Source organism: Heterodontus francisci, unplaced genomic scaffold (assembly GCF_036365525.1).
Source record: "Heterodontus francisci isolate sHetFra1 unplaced genomic scaffold, sHetFra1.hap1 HAP1_SCAFFOLD_128, whole genome shotgun sequence".
Lineage (NCBI taxonomy): Eukaryota > Metazoa > Chordata > Chondrichthyes > Heterodontiformes > Heterodontidae > Heterodontus > Heterodontus francisci.
In genome coordinates, this window is record NW_027141423.1 from 3088725 (window position 1) to 3109360 (window position 20636).

The 20636-nt window shown below is 46.7% G+C and overlaps 1 protein-coding gene across 1 annotated transcript; it reads left to right on the top strand.

The window, feature by feature from the left end:
* The first annotated feature begins 3767 nt into the window (after nucleotides 1-3767).
* LOC137363363 (probable G-protein coupled receptor 139) lies at nucleotides 3768-18955 on the top strand. Its single transcript, XM_068027214.1, has 2 exons — nucleotides 3768-3945; nucleotides 18129-18955. Exons 1-2 carry the CDS (start codon nucleotides 3768-3770, stop codon nucleotides 18953-18955), a joined length of 1005 nt encoding a protein of 334 aa, XP_067883315.1.
* Nucleotides 18956-20636: the final 1681 nt, after the last annotated feature.

Sequence of the window (20636 nt, forward strand, 5' to 3'; positions counted from 1 at the left end):
ACATTGAAAGAAGTACACGTAAATCGCTGCTTCACCTGAAAGGAGTGTTTGGGGCCTGGGATAATGAGGAGAGAGGAGGTAAATGGGCAGGTATTACACCTGCTCCCGCCCCGAACTGGAAAACTTTATCAACTTTGCTTCCAATTTCCACCCTTCTCCCACCTTTACATGGTCCATCTCTGACACTTCCCTTCCCTTCCTCGACTTCTCTGTCTCCATCTCTGGGGATAGGTTGTCTACTAATATCCATTATAAGCCCACCGACTCCCACAACTACCTCGACTGCACTTCTTCACACCCTACTTCCTGTAAGGACTCCATTCCATTCTCTCAGTTTCTCCATCTCCGACGCATCTGCTCTGATGATGCTACCTTCCATGACGGTGCTTCTGATATGACCTCCTTTTTCCTCAACTGAGGATTTCCCCACACTGTGGTTGACAGGGCCCTCAACCTTGTCCGACCCATTCCCCGTACGCACCTCTACCCTCACCCCTTCCCCTCCCGCCAAGAACAGTGACAGGGTTCCCCTTGTCCTCACTTTTCACCCCAACAGCCTCCATATCCAAAGGATCATCCTCCGCCACTTCCGCCACCTCCAGCGTGATGCCACTACCAGTCGCATCTTCCCCTCCCTTCCCCTGTCAGCATTCCGAAGGGATCGTTCCCTCCATGACACCCTGGTTCACTCCTCCATTACCCCCACCACCTCGTCCCCGTCCCAGGGCACCTTCCCCTGCAATTGCAGGAGGTGTAATACCTGCCCATTTACCTCCTCTCTCCTCACTATCCCAGGCCCCAAACACTCCTTTCAGGTGAAGCAGCGATTTACTTGTACTTCTTTCAATGTAGTATACTGTATTCGCTGCTCACAGTGTGGTCTCCTCTACATTGGGGAGACCAAGCACAGACTGGGTGACCGCTTTGCGGAACATTTCCTCTCAGTCCGCAAGCAGGACCCTCAGCTTCCTGTTGCTTGCCATTTCAACACTCCCCCCTGCTCTCATGCTCACATCTCTGTCCTGGGATTGCTGCAGTGTTCCAGTGAACATCAACGCAAGCTCGAGGGACAGCATCTCATTTACCGATTAGGCACACTACAGCCTAACGGACTGAACATAGAGTTCAATCATTTTGAGCATGACAGTCCCCCATTTTACTTTCATTTTTAGTTATTTTTTCTTCCTTTTTTTTTACATTCTTTTTTACATTGTTTACAATCCTTTTTTTTGCATTTACTTCATTTCATCTTAGTTTGTTCAGTTTGCTTTCCCACTGTTTTTTTTTTTCAGGTTTGCACTTGCTGCTGTTCAATATTCTGTGTATTAACACCTAATCTGTACTAATGCTTTGTCTTTCAACACACCATTAACATATTGCTTGCCTTTGCTCTGTGACCTTTTGGTCAGCTATGTGGCCTGATCCAATCTAGACCTCCTTTGTAATCTCTTGCCCCACCCCCACCTCACTTGCTTTTAACCTGTGACTTTTCTGATATTTGTCAGTTCCGATGAATGGTCATTGATCCGAAATGTTAACTCTGCTTCTCTTTCCGCAGATGCTGCCAGACCTGCTGAGTGGTTCCAGCATTTCTTGTTTTTATATACATACCTGATGGGTTGTAAAATGAGGAATGCAGTTGAATAGCAACCAAAACGGAGATTAGATAATGGAGGCAAAGGGTATGGATGAGGTATTAAATGGATATTTCGCATCTGTCTTTACCAAGGAAGGAGATTCTGTCAAAATCATAGTAAAAGAGGAAATATTTGCATTTTTCCTTGAACTCCCCCTCCCATTTCCCATCTATATGCTGTCCCTTGGTGACATTATCTGAAGATGAAACATTAATTTCTGTATGTACGCTGATGACACCCAGCTCACCACAAGCCGTCCCGATCCCTCCATTTTCGCTATGTCATCAGACTGCCTACCCAACATAGAGCAGCTGATAAGCAGAAATTCCCACCAATTAAATGTCCAGATGGAATGTATGAGGGTCGCTAAGGGGAAGAATCCTAGAAATAGTGGAGGTGATGGCCATCATTTTTTCAATTCTGTTTGAATTGGGAGGCGTGTTGGAGGACTGGAGGATTGAAAATGCTACCGCTTGTTTATAAAAGGAGAGAGGGACAAACCTTGCATGTGCAGGCCAGTCAGTCTAACTTCAGTGGTGGGGGAATTTTGACCATAATATATTTGTTGCTTTGAAAAAACACGGGTTTATAAATGACAACCAGCATGGACTTGTTAAAAGCAAACCGCATCTTACAATCTTGATTGAGCTCTTTGGTTAAGTATTGGAGAGAATAAAGCCATTGTTCCTGATCTCTGCCACAATCTCTGTTCTTCAACTATCGACTCAATACCTCTCCCTGGCGTCTTGCTGAGGCTGAACCATACTGTTTACAAACAATGTATCATGCTTTTCCCCGATATCAGAAATGAATGACATATTCACGCCGTCACTAAGGCCACATATTTCCATCTCATAATTTCGCCCATTAGCAACCAACCACCCGACCCACCACACCTCAGCTGTTCAGCTGCTAATCCTCTCTTTCATGACTTAGTTACCTCCATACTTGGCGAAACGATCAAAATGCTTGCCAGTCTCCTACTTTCTGCTCTCTGTAAACTTGCGTTCATCGAAACGACTGCTGGCAGTGACCGAACTCGCAAAAAATGCCATGCAGAGATTTCCCATGTTTTCACTGAACTACACTGTCTCGCAGCTAACGAGCACCTCAATTTTCAAATACTAATCAAGTTGCCAAATGTCCCCACGGCCTCATGCCTTCCTACTTCCGTAATCTCTTCCAGTCCTAAATTTCTAGGCGACGTCTGTGCTCCGCTAAATCCGACCTCCTGAATTTCCCGGTTTTAATCGCTCCACCAATGATGCATATGCTTTCAACTGCTTCGGCACTATGCTATGGAATTCCCTCCCTAAACATCTCCTCCTATCTACTTCGCTTCCCTCCTTTAAGACACTATTTAAATGTTACCTTTTTGACCAAGATTCTGGTCAATAAACAATTGATTTTTCACACTGACTTTTGATCCATTGGTTTCAGTTTCCTCACATGTCTATAAAATGGGATTTGGCCAAAGCCTTTGAAAGTCCATATACATAACCTCAACGGTACGAACCTAATTAATCCTCTTTATTACTTAACCAAATAACTCAATCAAGATTGTAAGATCCGGTTTGCCTTTAACAAGTCCGTGCTGGTTGTCATTTATAAACCCGTGTCTTTTCAAAGCAACAAATATATTATGGTCAAATTCCCCCACCACTGAAGTTAGACTGACTGGCCTGTACATGCAGGGTTTATCCCTCTCTCCTTTTATAAACAAGCTGTAGCATTTTCAATCCTCCAGTCCTCCAACACGCCTCCCAATGCAAACAGAATTGAAAGAATGATGGCCATCACCACCACTATTTCTTGGATTCTTCACCTCGGCGACCCTCATACATACCATTCGGACATGGTTAATCTCCTTTATTGTGGTACAGAATCTGTTGGACTGGAAGAGGTTAACAAAAGCTGTTTGTTTAGTGACTGTAATTAATGCCAATCTCCAAGGCTGCTAATTGTGTCACTGGAGGCTTTCCCTCTTATATTATAAAGGGTTGCCATTCAATTTGTTATCTCATATTGTCAGCAGAAGAACCAGCTCCAGCACTAACGGGGATCAGTGGCTCCGGACATAGGGAGAGAATGGATCTGAATGCGAGCACAATAGATTGGAATGTTGCAACAATGGGTAAGAATTTGTTTAGAATAGATTTGAATGTTACAACAGGCAGGAGTTTATACACTTGGGTTGATTTTCTTTCTGCAGATTATGATTGGCTTACATTTGATCTTCGAATCTACTACGCACTTCGTGTTATTCAAACAATTTATTATCCTTGCCTCGCTATTGTTGGCGTCCCTGGTAAGTCTCTCGATTCAGCCATTTCTGCTATAAATCATTCCGAACTATATTACTGATCGTGTAACGTCCGCTTTCATTTTTTCTATTGTTGGTATCGCTGTTAAGTCTCGATGTCCAGCTATTAACGACAATTCATTGCATTACTGCTTTTGTTGTTTATGTATTGGGAAGTTGGAAGACATTCTCTTCAATACCGTTCACACACTCTGTTTGTGACACTATCCCTCTCTGAGGCCAATAACTGAGGCTGAACGAGTCTGTTTGAAACATTGGTGATTCGTATGATGCTGAGCTCTGTCTCGACCACATATCTTCTCTATTACTAATCCTGCCTACAAACACCTCCGTTATATCGTCCGTTCTCTCAAGCCATCACTGCATAACTCTTATCCATGCCTTATTAAATCCAGAGATTAAATTTACGATGCTGCCCTGACCAGTCTCCAGTTATAAACATTCATAAACAACTCTGCTACCCATATTCGAACTCACAGCAAAATCCCATTTATTCATCTTCCCTGTGCTCACTGACCTACAATGGCGTAGAGTCTGGCAATGTCTTGATTTCAATATTCTTCAATGTTCAAATCCCTTCATGCCTCAATCCACCATTCCACCATTCATCTCCTATATTCGTGCAGCATGTCCACATTAAGTATTTATCGAATTCCCGTCTTAAAGTGATGTGATTTACCTCTGTGTACCTTACTGGGTACAATTTTGTCCTCCTTAAAGTCACTGGCGCCGATGCTATGCAGCTCATAAAACATAAACTGGTGTGGGACATGCTGCCAGCCACTTACAGAGTGTCCCGGTGGTGCTCCATGCTAGGCTCTTGTTAGTCCCTGACATTGCTTACGAGCCATCAGCTCTCACCACTTGTTGCTGTCTGTTACTAGGCTCCAGCTCACACTGTTCTCCAGCCTCTGACACTGCGGTCCTGTTCTATCTGCTCTCCAGAATCGGTTTCTGTGTTCTTGCTTTAGGTGATCCCCGGCGTCGGTTCCAGTGCCCTGTCGCTCACTGCTCCCCAGCCTCAGGGACTGGGTTTCAGCTTTATTCCCTCATTGCTGCACCGCCTTGATTAGTGTGCTCTGGTTCCAGGCTCTCAATATGCGACAGCCTACGTTATAGAGTTCTAGCGCTCTCTGGGCCCTGATCTTGGTTGCTTGGCTCTGTCTCCATTTGTGGGATCAGCTCTCGCTGCTCAGCAGCCTCAGTTATTGGTCTCTGACCCTTGGTGCTCCCCAGCCTCATTTACTGCGCTTCAGCCTTTGCCACTCATTGTACTTCATCTTGGTTACCAAGTTCTGGCCAAGGCTCTCGCTGCCGTCCCCCTACCCCCACCACACCCTCCAACCCCCGACCCTGTCTTTGTAACCAGCCCCAGTGTCTGGGCTCAGATGTCCCTTCTCCCCAGTCTTGATTACAGGGCTCTGGCCCTCGTTGGTTCCATGTCTTGGTTACTTGGCTCCAGCCACAGGCTGTCACTGTTTGCTGTTCTCACTTCCTGGGTACAGCTCTCGCTGCTCACTGGACTTAGTTTCTGGGCTCCAGCTCTCACTGCTCCCAGGCCTCGGTTACACGGTTCTGGCTCCTGTATTCACACTCACCAGCCTCATTTCTGAGGTGCAGCTCCCGTTGTACCCTAGCCTTGATTAATGGGCTTACCTACTATAATCTGGGCACAACTTGCACCCACTTGGCTACCTCAAGCATCCAATTTGGCACACCGTGAACACTTTTGGTCACCCCAGCACGCTAATGGACACACCTATTACCCTCTTCCCATCCACTAACACACTCTTGGCCATGACTGACATGCATTTGAGCACGCCTAGCAGACACTTGCTCACTCCAACACACTCTTGGGAACCTGTAGAACGCTCTTGACATTCTATAACACACTTTTTGCACCTCATCACACACCTGGACACCACTGCCACGCACTTGTTATCGCCGAGTACACTATTGGGCATACCTAGATAGCTCTTGTGCATCCCTAAGATGCTCATAAACGCCCTTATCACACAACTGCTCACTACTAAAATATTCTGGGCACTTAAGTGGGCAAGCTATCGCACTTTTGGGCACACCAAGCAGGCACTTAGATACACTAGCACACATTTGCCATCCCCTAGGACATGATTGGTCACCCAGGAAACACTTGGGGACCCCTATCAAACTCTTCTTTACCCCTAGCACACACTTGCTCTCTCCTATCACACCCTTGGGCAACACTTTTGCCGTCCCTTTGTAAAGTTTTGAGCACCTCCGAATATTCTTCGGCACCCCTATCACAGTATTGCACACTCGTGAAGCTCTAGAACACTCCTGGGCACACCCCATTACACATTAAGGCACCCCATCACACTTTTGGGCAACACTTTCAAGTATGTGGTCACACCTAGCACATGATGCCATGCCCTAGCTCTGTCTTGCGTACACGAGTACACCATGGGCACAGCATGCACACATTTAGGCCACCTTAGCCCGATCTTGGGCACCCCGAATAAATATTGACACTCTCCAACAATTCTTTCAGCCGCTAGCACATGTTTGGGCACCAGTATCACATTCGGGGCACCTGTCGACAACACCTGGGGACCTACAGTACACTCTGGGCTCCCAAGGAGGCCCTTGGCAAACTATCACTCTCTTGAACAATGCTAGCACAATCTGGGACACACTGCGAGCACTCCTTTCTCTCTCTCTGTTCTTCTGATCGCTCTATCTCTGCTCTTCTGATCTCTCTCTCTCTCTCTGTTATTCTGATCTCTTTCTCTCTCTGTCTGGTCTTCTGTCCTCTCTCTCCTGGACTATAGCTAATAGCTCTCCCTGTTCCTTGACCTCGTTGACTAGGATCTGGCTCTTGCTGTTCCGGGGTCTCAGTTACACGTCAACACATCTCACCATTCCCCATTCTCAATTACTGGGCTTTTTCTTTGGTTCCTCCCAGGCCTTGTGGCTTTATTTACTGAGGTTCGTCTCTTTCTGCTCCCCGGCCACCACTTACCGGCCAACACTTTTCAACACTTCCCATACTCAATTACAGGTCTCCGACTCTAACTACACGCCAGCCTGAGTTACTGAACTTTGTCTCTGACTGATCCCTGACAGCGGATACTTAGATCTCTTTCTCAGCGCCCCCTGGCCTCAGATGCAGAGCTCTGTTTCCTGTTGCATTCAGCCTTGATCAGCTATCTCTGGCCTCTGCAACCTGCTTACTGGCCTCAGGTACTAGGTTCTGGCTCTCATTGCTGCTCAGCTTAAGATCCTGGACTACAGCTACCAGGGCGGCACAGTGGTTAGCACTGCAGCCTCACAGCACCAGGGACCCGGGTTCGAGTCTGGGTACTGCCTGTGTGGAGTTTGCAAGTTCTCCCTGTGTCTGCGTGGGTTTTCTACGGGTGCTCCGGTTTCCTCCCACAAGCCAAAAGACTTGCAGGTTGATAGGTAAATTGGCCATTATAAATTGTCACTAGTATAGGTAGGTGGTAGGGAAATATATAGGGACAGGTGGGGATGTTTGGTAGGAATATGGGATTAGTGTAGGATTAGTATAAATGGGTGGTTGATGGTCGGCACAGACTCGGTGGGCCGAAGGGCCTGTTTCAGTGCTGTATCTCTAATCTAAGCTCTCCCTGCTCCTCGAACTCGTTGGTTGGGATCTGGCTCTTGCTGTTCTGGGGCCTCATTTACAAGCCAACACATCTCACCATTCCCCATCCTCAATTACTGGGCTTTTTCTTTGGTTGCACCCAGGCCTTGTGGCTTTGGTAACTGACTCCGGCCGTCACAGGTTCCTGGCCTCGATTTCTCGAATTTAGCCCGCAGATCTCACTGCACCCCAGCCGCGGTTACTGGGCTTCAGCTCTTGCTGCTGTTTGGTCACGGCTGCTGAAATCCAGCAGCCTCTTCACGCTGCTCTATGGCCCTGGTTACTTGACTCCGGTATACGCTACTTCTGACCTTGGCTACTAGGCCCTGACTGTCACAACTCCTCCACCTCTGTTGCTGGGATACAGCTCACTCTGCCTCTCAGCCTAGGATACTGAGCTCCAGCTCTCACTGCTACATGGCCTTGGTTACTGGGCTCTGGCACCCTGCTCCCACTGTTTACAGGCCTCAGTTACTGGGGTCCGGCCCTTGGCTTCGCTTCTGCCTTGCGCCAGTTAGTGGGCTTTCGGCCCCAGCACTTGCTGCTCCCTGCACTCGGTGACTAGGCTCTGGCTCTGACTCACTGCTACCCGGCCTCGGTTACAGGATTATTTTCCTCACTCTCATTGCTCCATGGAATCGGTTACTCAGCGCAAGCTCCCATCTCTGGCTGCTCCCAGGTCTCAGTTACTGATCTCGGGCTTTCATTGCTCTTTTGCCTTTGTTACTGGGCACCAGCTCTCGCTGCTCCCCAGTATCAGTATTGGGCTCAGGACCCCGACTCGCGCAGCTCCTCAGCTTCGATTACTGGCCCCCACTATTACTGCTGCTCGGCCTCAGTAACTGGGCTCTGGCCATGCTGCTCCCTGACTTCGGTTTTTGACTCCCAGTTCCCACTGCTCCATGGCATTGCTTACTGGTTCCTAGGTTTCATTGCTCCCGGGTCTCAGTTACTGGGCTCCGGCTCTCACAGTTTTCTGCCTTTGGTGACTGGTCTCCAGCTCTCACTTGTATGGTCCCTGATATTTGACGAGTTCTTGGTCAAGATCAAAGGACAACTGACGATGGGTTTGATGCAACAAGTCATCAGAATATAGAAGGTAAATTCATAAACATAATACTGAACGACAGTAGACAAGCTGCTTTCTATCCTTGCTCCTCGAAGTTGCCTGAACACAGGTTATGTTTTCTTCAGCCCTACACTGGTGTGTTCTTCTGCCCTGGTTTCTTCTTCTGTCTGTGTTCTTCTTCTGGGTTCCTCTTCTCCTGGGTGTTGTTCCAATGCGTCTGCCTACGCCTGTGCGAACTGTCGCCTTGAGAACACTGCTTTCACATCTTTATTTTCAGAGCTGCCTAAGTCCCAGTCTTTGCATACTCTTTAGCTCTGCACCTGATTCTCCTTCCTGAACTGATACAATTCTCATTCAATTTAACTTACCTGGCTTGATTTGATTGCCGTTTTTTCTCTCCCCAGACTTTCTGGCGTCATTGCAGCCCGCTTTTGAAACAGTAAAGAACAACTTAGCCGTTCATTAACAACCTTTGAAGAAAACATCTTTAAATCTTCTCACACACCGATCTTTTCAGTACAAATCTTGTCATAAAATACGTTAAAGATATTTTACACTCTTACCAATCCGAACATGAATTTAAATATATTGACACCTACTTTAATCAAAACATGGATTTAAGCATATTTAGCTCCTTTCAACAGACTTCACCCCGTTTTGGCTATTAAGTTCCAGCTCTCACTGCTCGCCAAACTCGAACATTATGCTCTGGATGCCACATGTCAATTCTCCAACGTCTCAGTTGCTGGGTTCCTGTTCACTCTGCCCCCTGACCTCAATTACAGGCCTTCAGCTCTCATCAATCCATTGTGTGATTTACTGCTCCCAAGCTTTCACGGCCCCCCAGCCTCAGGCTCTGGTTCATGCTGCTCACTTGACTTGCTTACTGGGCTCCAGCTCTCGCTACACACTGATTTCGCTTACTTGTCTCTGGCCTCGGCACCAATCTCTCCCTGGCCTCTATTATTGGGCTTCGTTTCTTGCTACTCTCTAGCCTTTGTAACTGTCTCTGGCCCTTGCTTCTCCCTGGCCTCGGTCACTGGGCCATGGTCTGCTGCCTTTCACTGCCATTTGCCCTCAGTTGAGAGGATATGATTCCAATGTCTTGCTGTGTGCCAGCGACAGATACCAGGCTCCATCATTCAATGCTCCCTGCCCTTGGTCTATGGATGCCGGGTCTCCTCTCTCTGAATTCAACTATTATACCATGGCCTGATGCTCCTGGTTCTCCCTGGCCTCCGTTGATCAGCTCCAGTCCTGAGCAAGAAATGTTCCCTTACCTTGGCTACTGGCTTCTGGATTCCAGTTCTAGCTGCTACTCGGCTTCAGTTACCGGGCTCTGTCTCCCTGCTCTGGTTGCTCACTGTCCTCGGTTACTCAGCTCTGGCTCCCAACTTTGGCTGCTCCCTGCCATCAGTTACTGGTCTTCATCTCGCATGGTTCCCTGGTCTCAGTAATTAGTCGCCAGACCCAGACTTTACTGCTCCGTGGCCTTGGTATCTGATGAGAGATATGGGAAGAGAAATAAATTAGTGAAGACAAATGTGGGTCCCTTATAGTCAGAAACGGGGGAATTTATAATGGGGAACAAAGAAATGGCAGACCAGTTAAAGACATAATTTGGTTTTGTCTTCACAGAGGAGGGCACAAATTACCTCCCAGAAATGTTGGGGAATATAGGGTCTAGTGAGAAGGAGGAACCGTATGAAATCAGCATGAGTAGGGAAATGGTGTTCGGTAAATTGATGGGATTGATGGCCGATAAATCCCCAGGGCCTGATAATCTACATCCCAGGGTACTTACGGAAGTGGCACAGAAAATAGTAGATGCATTGGTGGTCATTTTTCAAAATTTTATGACATTGGAACAGTTCCAACGGATTGTAGGGCACTATCAAAAAAGGGAGGTAGAGAGAAAACAATGAATTATAAACCGGTTTGCCTGACATCAGTAGTGGGGAAAATGCTAGTACCCATTATAAAATATGTAACAGCAGTACATTTGGGAAACAATGACAGGATCGGACAAATTCAACATGTATTTATGAAAGGAAAATCATGCTTAACGAATCTACTGGAATTGTTTGAGGATGGATCAGAGGACTATAGCAGAATAGATCAGGGAGAACCAGTGGATGTGGTGTATTTGGACTTTCAGAAGGCTTTCAATAAGGTCCCACATAAGAGATCAGCATGAAATATTAAAGCACATGGAAGTGGAGGTAAGGTACTGACATGGATAGACAGCTGGTTGGCAGACAGGAAACAAAGAGTAGGAATAAACGGGTCTTTTTTCCGAGTGGCAGGCAGTGACTAGTGGAGTAAATCAGTGCTAGGACCCCAGCTATTCGCAATATATATTAATGATATTCATGAGGGTAGTAATGTAATATAACCAAGTTTTCGGACGACACAGAGCTGCCTGGGAGTGTGATCTGTGAGGAAGATGCAGAAAAACTCCAGTGGGATTTGGACAGGTTGAGTGAGTGGGTCAATACATGGTAGATTCAGTATACTGTGGATAAATGTGAGGTTATTCAGTTTGGCGGCAAAAAAAGAAAGGCAGAACGGCGGTAGATTGGGAAAGGGAGAGGTGCAGCGAGACCTGTGTGTCCTTGAGCACCAGTCGCTAAAAGTAAGCATGCAGGTACCGCAGGTAGTTAAGAAGGCAAATGGTATTTTGGCCTTCATAGCGAGAGGATTTGAGTACAGGAGCAAGGATGTCTTGCTGCAATTATAAAAGGCCTTGGTGAGACCACATCCGGAGTATTGTGTGCAGTTTTGGTCACATTAGCGAAGGAAGGATGTTCTTGCTCTGGAGGGAGTGCAGTGAAAGTTCACCACACTAATTCCTGGAATGGCAGGACTGACGTATGGAGAGAGATTGTTGTCGGTTCGGCTTGCATTTGCTAGAGTTTAGAAGAATGAGAGGGAATCTCATAGAACCTACAAAATTCTAACAGGACTGGACAGACTACATGCAAGAAGGATGTTCCCGATGGCGGGGGAGTCCTGGACCAGGGGCCACACTCTAAGGATAAAGTGTAAGCCATTTAGGACTGAGGTGAGGAGGGATTTCTTCACCCAGTGAGTGGTGAACCTGTTGTATTCTCTACCACAGGAAACAATTGAGGCCAAATCATTATATTTATTCAAGAATCAGTTAGATATAGTACTTAGGGCTAAACGGATCAAGGGATCCGGGGAGAAAGTGAGAATAGTGTACTGAGTTTGGATGATCAGCCATGATCGTACTGAATGGCAGTGTAGGCTCGAAGGACAGAATGGCATATTCCTGCTCCTTTTTTTCTATGTTTCCGGCCCTCCCTAGCCACTGGCCTTCAGATGCTGTGCTCTGGCTTTTACTGAAAGCTACTCCCTGTCGCATAAGCTGAGCAACATCTTTCACTACTCGCTGACCTTTGTTATGGCGTTATGGTCGCGGGATATCACGGCCCCCCGCGCCATGTTTATGTGCTATGACCTGATGCTCTTGCTGCTGCATAGTATCTGATACTGGGTCCCTGATCTCGTTGCAACCTCAGATCAGTTACCAGGGCTCCAGCTCTGATTAAACCCTGGCCTCCATTAGTGGGCTCTGGCTCTTGCTACTCCTCAAACTTGTTTACTAGCTTCCACTCACCAGCAGCGCTGCTTCCCAATCTTGGTTACTCATCACCGCCTCTCACCACTCGGCAGCTTAACTTGATGGACTCTGCATTTGCTGCTCCCTGTCCTTGCTATTAGGTTCTGGCTCTCGCTGCTCCCTGCCCTCCGCTACCTGACTGTGGACCCCTGTTCTTGCTATGCCCATATCTCATTATTGGTTTCTGTCCCCTTGCTAATCCTGCATACAGACGTTGGATACTGACCCCTTTCTCTTCAGCTCCCTGGTCTTGGTAACTGGCCATTGAACACAGACTGTTGCTGTTCCCCAATCCTGGTGACGAGGATCAAGTCCCTAGCTGCTGCTACTCCCCAACAAAATTCATTTTCTCAGTCCAAAGCCCAGGCTCTGGCTGCTGTTCAGCTGTGGTTAATGGGCAACAGCTCTCGCTGCTCCCCGACCTCAGTTGCTTTGCGATGGGAACCTGATTGTACTGTTTGCTAGACTCAGTTAATGGACTCCAGCCCAATGCTTTTGCTGCACACTGGCGAACTTCACCGGGCTCCATTTCCTGCTGCTCTATATAACTCTGTATAACTAGCTCTAGCACTCACACATCTTTGCCATGATAATAAGCTCTAGCCCTAAGTTCTCCCTGTTTCCTGGCCTCGGTTATAGGGCTCCAGCTCTTCTTGCACCCTTGCCTCAGTTATGGAGCTCAGACCTTCGTTGATGCCCAGCATTGGTTACAGACATTGGGCTACCTAACTTCAGCACGGCCGCCGTTTCTGGGCTACGATTTCCAGCCTCGTTGCACCACGGCCTCAGTTACTGGGCTCTGGCTCTTCTTGCATCCTTCCCTTGGTACTGAACTCTGGCTTTATATGCACCCCTTCTTCAGTTACTGGGGTTGGGCAACTGACTTTAGATGCTCTCCAATCTCAGTTACTGGGATCCAGCTTTCACTTCTCCCTGGGCTTGAATCTGGGCTCCGGAAATTGCTCTCACTGTTCCCCGACCTTGGCTACTTACCACAGCCTCTCAGCTCTCCCTCGCTTTAGTTACTGTGCTTTGGCTCTCAGTATTCCCAGACTAATTTGCTCAGCTCCAGCCCTGAGCTCATGCTGCTTGCTGGCCTTGGCTTCTGGGCTGCGGCTCTCATTTGTCCCTGAACTCATTGACTGAGTTACGGTTATTCCCAGTTCTCCTATCTTGGTTACTGTACTCTGCCCCCCCAGCCGTCGCAGCTCCCCAGACTCGTTTACTGTGCTGTGTCTGAAAACAGTTCTCTGGCCTCCATTACTGTGCTACTAACCCACCACCTCCTCCCCACACCGCATACTCTCTCTGTTTATTGCTTCCTGACCTCTGTTTGTGCACTCTGGCACCGAGCTCTTGCTTTTCCCTGACCTCATTTATTCTCCTTCGGCTGTAGTTGCTCTCCAGCCATGTTTACTTGTACCTGGCTCCTGCCTCTCCCCGTTGTCGATTCGTGCACTGCACTGCCTCGCCCTGACAATTCCCCAGCTTAATTTCCTGGCCTCCAACTCTCGCTTCTCCCCATCCTCGCTTATTGGCCCACAACTCTTACTGCACCCCGGTCTCACTTACTGGGCTCCAGATCTCCCTGCCCCCTACTGTTGGTTAATTGGCTCCAGCACCCACCTCTCACTGCGTCCCAGCTTCTGCTACTGTGAACTGCTCCCAGGCTTTCAATTCTCCATGGAGTAAGTGACTGTGCTTGTGCTCTTGCAGCTCCGTAGGCCTGGTTACAGAGTTCCACACCCCATCTCCTGCTGATCCCCAGCGTAATTTTCTGGTCTCTGGCTCCTGTCTTCGCTGTTCACAGCCTTTGCTCCTGGATTCTGAACCCGGGTGCTCGCTGCTCCCCGACTACGGTTATTGGGCTGAACTGTTTGCTGCACCCTGGCCTCGGTTACTGGGTACAGGCTCTTGCTGGTCCCTGGCCTTAGTTGCAGTGCTTGGGGCCTCGGTTCCTATTGCTCCCTGGCTTGTTTTCCGTGCTCCCGCTCTCTCTCATCCCCAGTCCTGGTTACTGGGCTATGATCCCTTGATCTTACTGCTGCCTGGCCTCAGTTATTCGGCTCTGTCCTCCCACTGACAGCTCTTGACAATGATAGGTTGGGAAGGTGCATAGCATAGGAATGAGATGGCAGGGAATGATGGAACGTGGTTGACTCTTAAAATGCCCTCTGCAAAGGCCCAGCAAGCCGTTCAGTTGTACCTAACCGCTAAAAATACGTTAAGGAATGAAACTGGACAGACCACCCGGCATCGACCTCGGCACCGGAAATGACAATGTCAAACACATCCCTGTCGACCCTGCAAAGTCCTCTTTACTAACATCTGGGGGCTTGCACTAAAATAGGGAGAGCTATCCCACAGAGCAGACAAGCAAAAGCCTGACATAGTCATACTCATCGAATCATAACTTACAGGCAATGCCCCAGACACGAACATTACCATCCCTGGATATGTCCTGTCCAACCGAAAGGGCAAAGGTGGCGACACGTGGTATAGAGTAGGCGAGTGTTGCCCTGGGAGTCATCAACATTGATTCCGGACCTCATGGCATCATGTCAAACATGGGCAGTGAAACATTCTGCAGATTGCCACCTACCGCTGCACCTCCCCCCGCCCCGCCCCCAAACCATCAGCTGATAAATCAGTACTCCTCCATGTTGAACAGAGGGTGGCAAGGATGCAGAATGTACGCTGCGTGGGGGAGTTCACTGTCCATCACGAAGATTGGCTCGGTAGCACCACCACAGGACTATTGAACGCCAAACAGCAAAAGAAGAATGTGATAGATAGAGCTAACAGATCCCACGACCAACTGATCCAATCGAAGCTATGCAGTCCTGCCACATCCAATATTGGATAGTGATGGACAGTTTAACAAATAACAGGATGAGGTGGCGCCACATTTATCCACAACCTCAATGATGGGGGAGCCCAGCACATCAGTGCGAAAGATAAGGCTGAAGTATTTGCAGCCATCTTCAGCCAGAAGTGCTGAGTGGATGATCCAAAATGGCCTCCCCCTGAAGTCCCTAACATCACAGATGCCTGTATACAGCCAATTTGATTATCTCCGCATGATATCAAGGAATGACTGAAGGCACTGGATACTGCCCTGACAGCCTTCCAGCAATAGTACTGAAGACCTGTGCTCCAGAACTTGCCGCATCCCTAGCCAAGCTGGTCCAGTACAACTACAACACTGGAATCCAACCAGAAATGTGAAATATTGTCCAGGTATGTCCTTGACATATAAAGTAGGACAATTCCAACCCAGTCAATTACCATTCCACCAGTCTACACTCAATCAACAGTAAAGTGATGGAAGGTGTCATCAACAGTGCTATCAAGCGACACTTGCTTAGCAAAAAACTGCTCAGTGACGCTCAGTTTGGGATCTGCCAGGGCCACTCAGTTCTTCACCTCATTACAGCCTTGGTTCAAAGAAAAACACAACAACTGAAGTCAAGAGGTGATGTGAGAGTGACTCTCCTTGAAATCAAGGCAGCGTTTGACCGAGTATGGCATCAAGGAGCCCTAGCAAAACTGGAGTCAATGGGAATCGGGGGAAACTCTCAGCTGGTTGGAATCATAACTAACACAAAGGAAGATGGTTGTGGTTCCCGGAGGTCAATCATCTCAGCTCCAGGACAACACTGCATGAGTTCCTCAATGCAGTGTCCTAGGCCCAACCATCTTCAGCTGCTTCATCAACGACCATCCTTCAATCATAAGGTCAGAAGTGGGAAGGTTCACTTATGATTGCACAATGTTCAGCAGCATTCGTGACTCCTCAGATACCTCGACAGTATCCAGGCTTGGGTTGAAAAGTGTCAAGTAGCATTTGTGCCACACAAGTGCCAGGCAACGACTATCTCCAACAAAGGGGAATCATCCATCTCCCCTTGACATTCAATGGCACTACGATCGCTGAAACCCCCACTATCAACATCCTAGGGGTTACCATTGACCAGAAACGGAACTGAAGTAGCCATATAAATAGCGCAGCTGCAAGAGCAGGTCAGAGGCCAGAAATCCTACGGTGAGTAACTCACCTCCTGACACCCCAAAACCTGTCGAATATATCTGCAAGGCACAAGTCAGGAGTGCGATGCAATTCTCTCCACTTGCCTGGATGGGTGCAGTTTCAACAACACTCAAGAAGCTCGACACCATCCAGGCCAAAGCAGCCCGCTTGATTGGCACCCCATCCATTAGCATTCACTCCCTCCAGCACCGGTGCACAGTGACAGCGGTGTGTACCATCTACAAGATGCATTGCAGCAACGCACTGAGGCTACTGAGGCATCTGCTTCGAAACCCGCAAACTCTACCACCGAGAGGTACAAGTGCAGTAGATGCGGAGGAGCACCACAACCTGCAGGTTCCCCGACAAGCCACACACCATCCTGACTTGGAACTATATCACTGTTCCTTCACTGTCACTCTGTGTAAAAATCCTGGAACTCCCTTCCTCATAGCACTGTGGGTATACCTACCTCACATGGACGGCAGTGGTTGAAGAAGGCAGCTCACCACTACCTTCTCATGGGAAATTAGGGATGGGCAATAAATGCTGGCCTGGCCAGCGACGCTCACATCACATGATATGAAATTTTTTTATAAAAATGGAGAGGTGTATGTAAAGGATTGTTTGGTTGGGGATGTGATGTGCATTAAAAGAGATGGATGGAAGGGATGGGATTAGTCTGGCAGGGCAGGGAAGATATGAAAAGAATAGAATGAATGGTATGTGGATATAAAAAATTCACTTGAAATAATAATGCTAATTCCACCACAAATATTTTGTGGTATTCTTCTCGTGTATTAGAAACAGTGATCTGAGTACCGAACCTGGGGAATTCACAACATACATACCGCCAGTCCAAGCAAATAACCAATCACGCCAATGTTGATATAAGACCACCAGACGTTTGTTACTGACCTCATTAATGCCTCCAAGGTTGCTGATGTGTTATAGGGATGTCATTAACCACGATTACTTTAATACTATTGTTTCATTTACTTCTCATTCCATTCCTGATTACAATTCAAAATCCTTCTTTTTCTCTCCATTTCCCAATACAGTCATTATTATTTAACTTAAACCCTCTCTCTTCAGAAAACCTTGTCAAAAGTGCAACAATTTCGATCTATCACTTTATGTGGTAACATGCATCACCTGAACACCTTCAAGCCTTTTTTTTTCTCGCAACATGATAAGTAATTTTCCGTGTTTACTGGTAACTTATTGAAGTTTGGGATTATTTGCTTCATTGATGTTTCAGTGAACTAATTTGCTATCATTGTTTCAACATAACTGATTTCCATGCTGCCTGTTACAGGTGAGGGAATCTCTCAGTCAGTCCAACACTTAACTTTCGATAAAAGAACAAAGTACTGCGGAAGCTGCTAATCTGAAATAAATACAGAAGGTGTTGGAAATATTCAGTGGGTCTCTAGTATCTGTAGAGAGAGAAATATACTTATTTTTTTTCGGGTTGGTGATGCTTTGGCAGAACTGGGGGTGCTCAGATATGTAGCAGTATTTTCAACGAGGCAGGGAATGGTGGGAGGGAAGGGGAGGATAATGATCAACATTGAGTTCAGCAATTTCGTACCATCCTTTTGTCATTTCATGTTTCTGCCTTCCACCATATCACAAAACCTTCCCAGGTACAATCATTTCAATACATCATTTGCCACAGTAATAGATTTGCAAATCTCAATCTGTACACGATCAAATTGGTAACGTTGCTCCTAGTCTGGTGTATAATTTCCCTGTTTATTCCTCTCCCCCACAGTTAACTTAGTCACGATTGTGATCCTGTATCGGGGAAAGTGTGGTCTTTCTGAATGTGTCACTGGCTACCTGATGGCCATGGCAGTGGCGGATCTACTGGTCATTATTCTCGACTTGATATTGCGGCATATTCCGATTCTGTATCAGGAACATTTTTATTTCCTGCGAGATATTCCCCTTTGCGATATCCACGCTGTCCTTCTTCATGCAGCCACAGACTGTTCTGTCTGGTTCACCGTCACTTTCACCTTTGATCGATTAGTGGCCATTTGTTGCCAAAAGCTGAAAAGTAAATACTGCCTGAAGAAAACGGCGTCTGTGGTTCTGGGAACAGTGACTTTGCTGAGCTGTTTAAAGAACATTTTCTGGTATTTTATGTTAACAGATCGTTATTGGCTAATTAACTACCCCTACTTTTGTGAGATAACAGGTCATGTTCTGTTTTCTCATACCTGGACAGCAATCGAGTTCCTTCATTACATTCTAACCCCTTGTGTCCCATTTTTTTTGATTCTGTTGCTCAATGGTTTCACCGTCAGGCACATATTAGTGACCAGCAGAGCCCGGAAGAGACTCCGGGCTCAGAGGAGTGTAGGAACTCCCAGGGATTCGGAGATTGAGAGCCGAAGGAAATCCATCATTTTACTGTTTGTTATCTCAGGGAATTTCATACTGTTATGGTCATTGTTTATGGTGTTTTCCGTATGGAACAAAATGTATTGGTTGGGCTTTAGGTCGGTATATCTACCATTTTTTGTACAAGAAATAGGATTCATGTTCCAGCTCTTGAGTTGCTGCACAAATACGTGCATTTATGTGGTGACATAGACTAAGTTCAGGGAAAAGTTGAAGAATGTGGTGAAACACCCTTTTAATCTAATTATAAAATTCATGAAATGATGAGAAGAATTAAGAATTCCCAACATGAAAACTAAATGAAGCTTCATTTCAAAGGAATCTATCCCTCGGGATAAAGTTCCTTCCTGGTGTGAAGTCAGAAAAGAACAAAATCAAGTCACACAGATAAATTCCACGAACATCTCACAATTAATACTAAACATAGTAAGGTCCATCTATCTTTCTCGTTAGCTGTGCTTGAATCGCTTGACTGGTTTTTCACGCAGGCTTTGGGACCCCGACACCAGGACGAAATAGGGGTCTCAAGTCCCACTTGCAGTCATAGGGACTGGCGGAGGAATCTCCAGGAGGCAGCCTCCTAATTTGTCGCTCTGTGTTCGACATCCAATTAAGGGCAGAGGGAAGGCTTTAGAATATTTCAGCACAATCAGAGGGCCAGTAACTCTGGAACCTGGGCAGCGTGGTGGGAGACCTCGGTGCTGCTGAGGCAGGTCCAAGACTGCGAGGGCACCCCGACATGAAACGTCCCTCACTGACCGTCATAGTAATCATAAAAGGACCAGTTTAATCTTTCACCCATGCAATTGAATATTAGTCTTGAGCTACAAGCACACATTGCTGAATGAGGATATGCCGAAGTTGCAATAAGGAAAATGTGGCTTACAAATTGTCTGATCTCGGCACTTAACATTCAAGAGTACAATGCGTTCAGCTAATATCGGGAAGGAAGAAGGGAGATGGTGTGGCAGTACTGACAAGAGAACACATTGTACTGTTATAAATAAAGGATATAATTGAGGGTGAAAAGCAGAATCATTTAGAATAGAGTTGAGAAGCAAAGATATCATGATTCCGCAATTGGTGGTATTCTGTAGACCTACAAATAATGAAAGAAAGATAAAGAAACAAATCAAAAAGAATCTGCAAAATCTATAGAGTGGTGATGTTGAGTAACTTTTGTTAAACAAATATCGATTGGGAAAATATCGATTGTGATAATGTTAGAGTAAAGGGAAAGGTGGGGGTTGGGGGGGGTAATTTCTGAAATATGTTCAGGAGAACTTCCTTGACCTATATGCCCGCAGTCGATGTGGGAATGGGGCATTGGTAGATATGCTGCTGTGGAATGGACGAGGTCGCTGTGGATGATCATTTAGGTAAGAGAGATCATGGCAAATAAGGTTTAGATGAGCAATGGCGAAAGGATGTAAGGGCATTCCTAGGAACTACAGGCCAGTCAGTTTAACACTTATGGTGGGTAAGGTTTTAGGAACAAAAAGCAGGGTAAAGATCAGCAGGCAATTGGAAAGCTCTGACTTAATCAGGGAGAAGGAGCACACATTTGTAAAAGAAAGACTAATGTGCTTGACGAATTTAGTTTTATTGCAGTAGCAAAGAAGGTTAATGAAGGGAAAGCAATGGATGTTGTCAATATGGATTTTAAGAAAGTATTTGAGAAATTTCCACATGAAAGGCTGGGTAATAAAATTAAGGCTCCTGGAATGGAAGGTTCAATATCAGCTTAGATAAATGAATGAAATTCAGGACATAGAACAACAACGAATAGTTGCTTTTCAGAATGGAGGATAGTAGACAGAGGTGTTGCCCAAAATTCAGGAACAGTGTCACTGCTTTTTTGATACACAAAAAA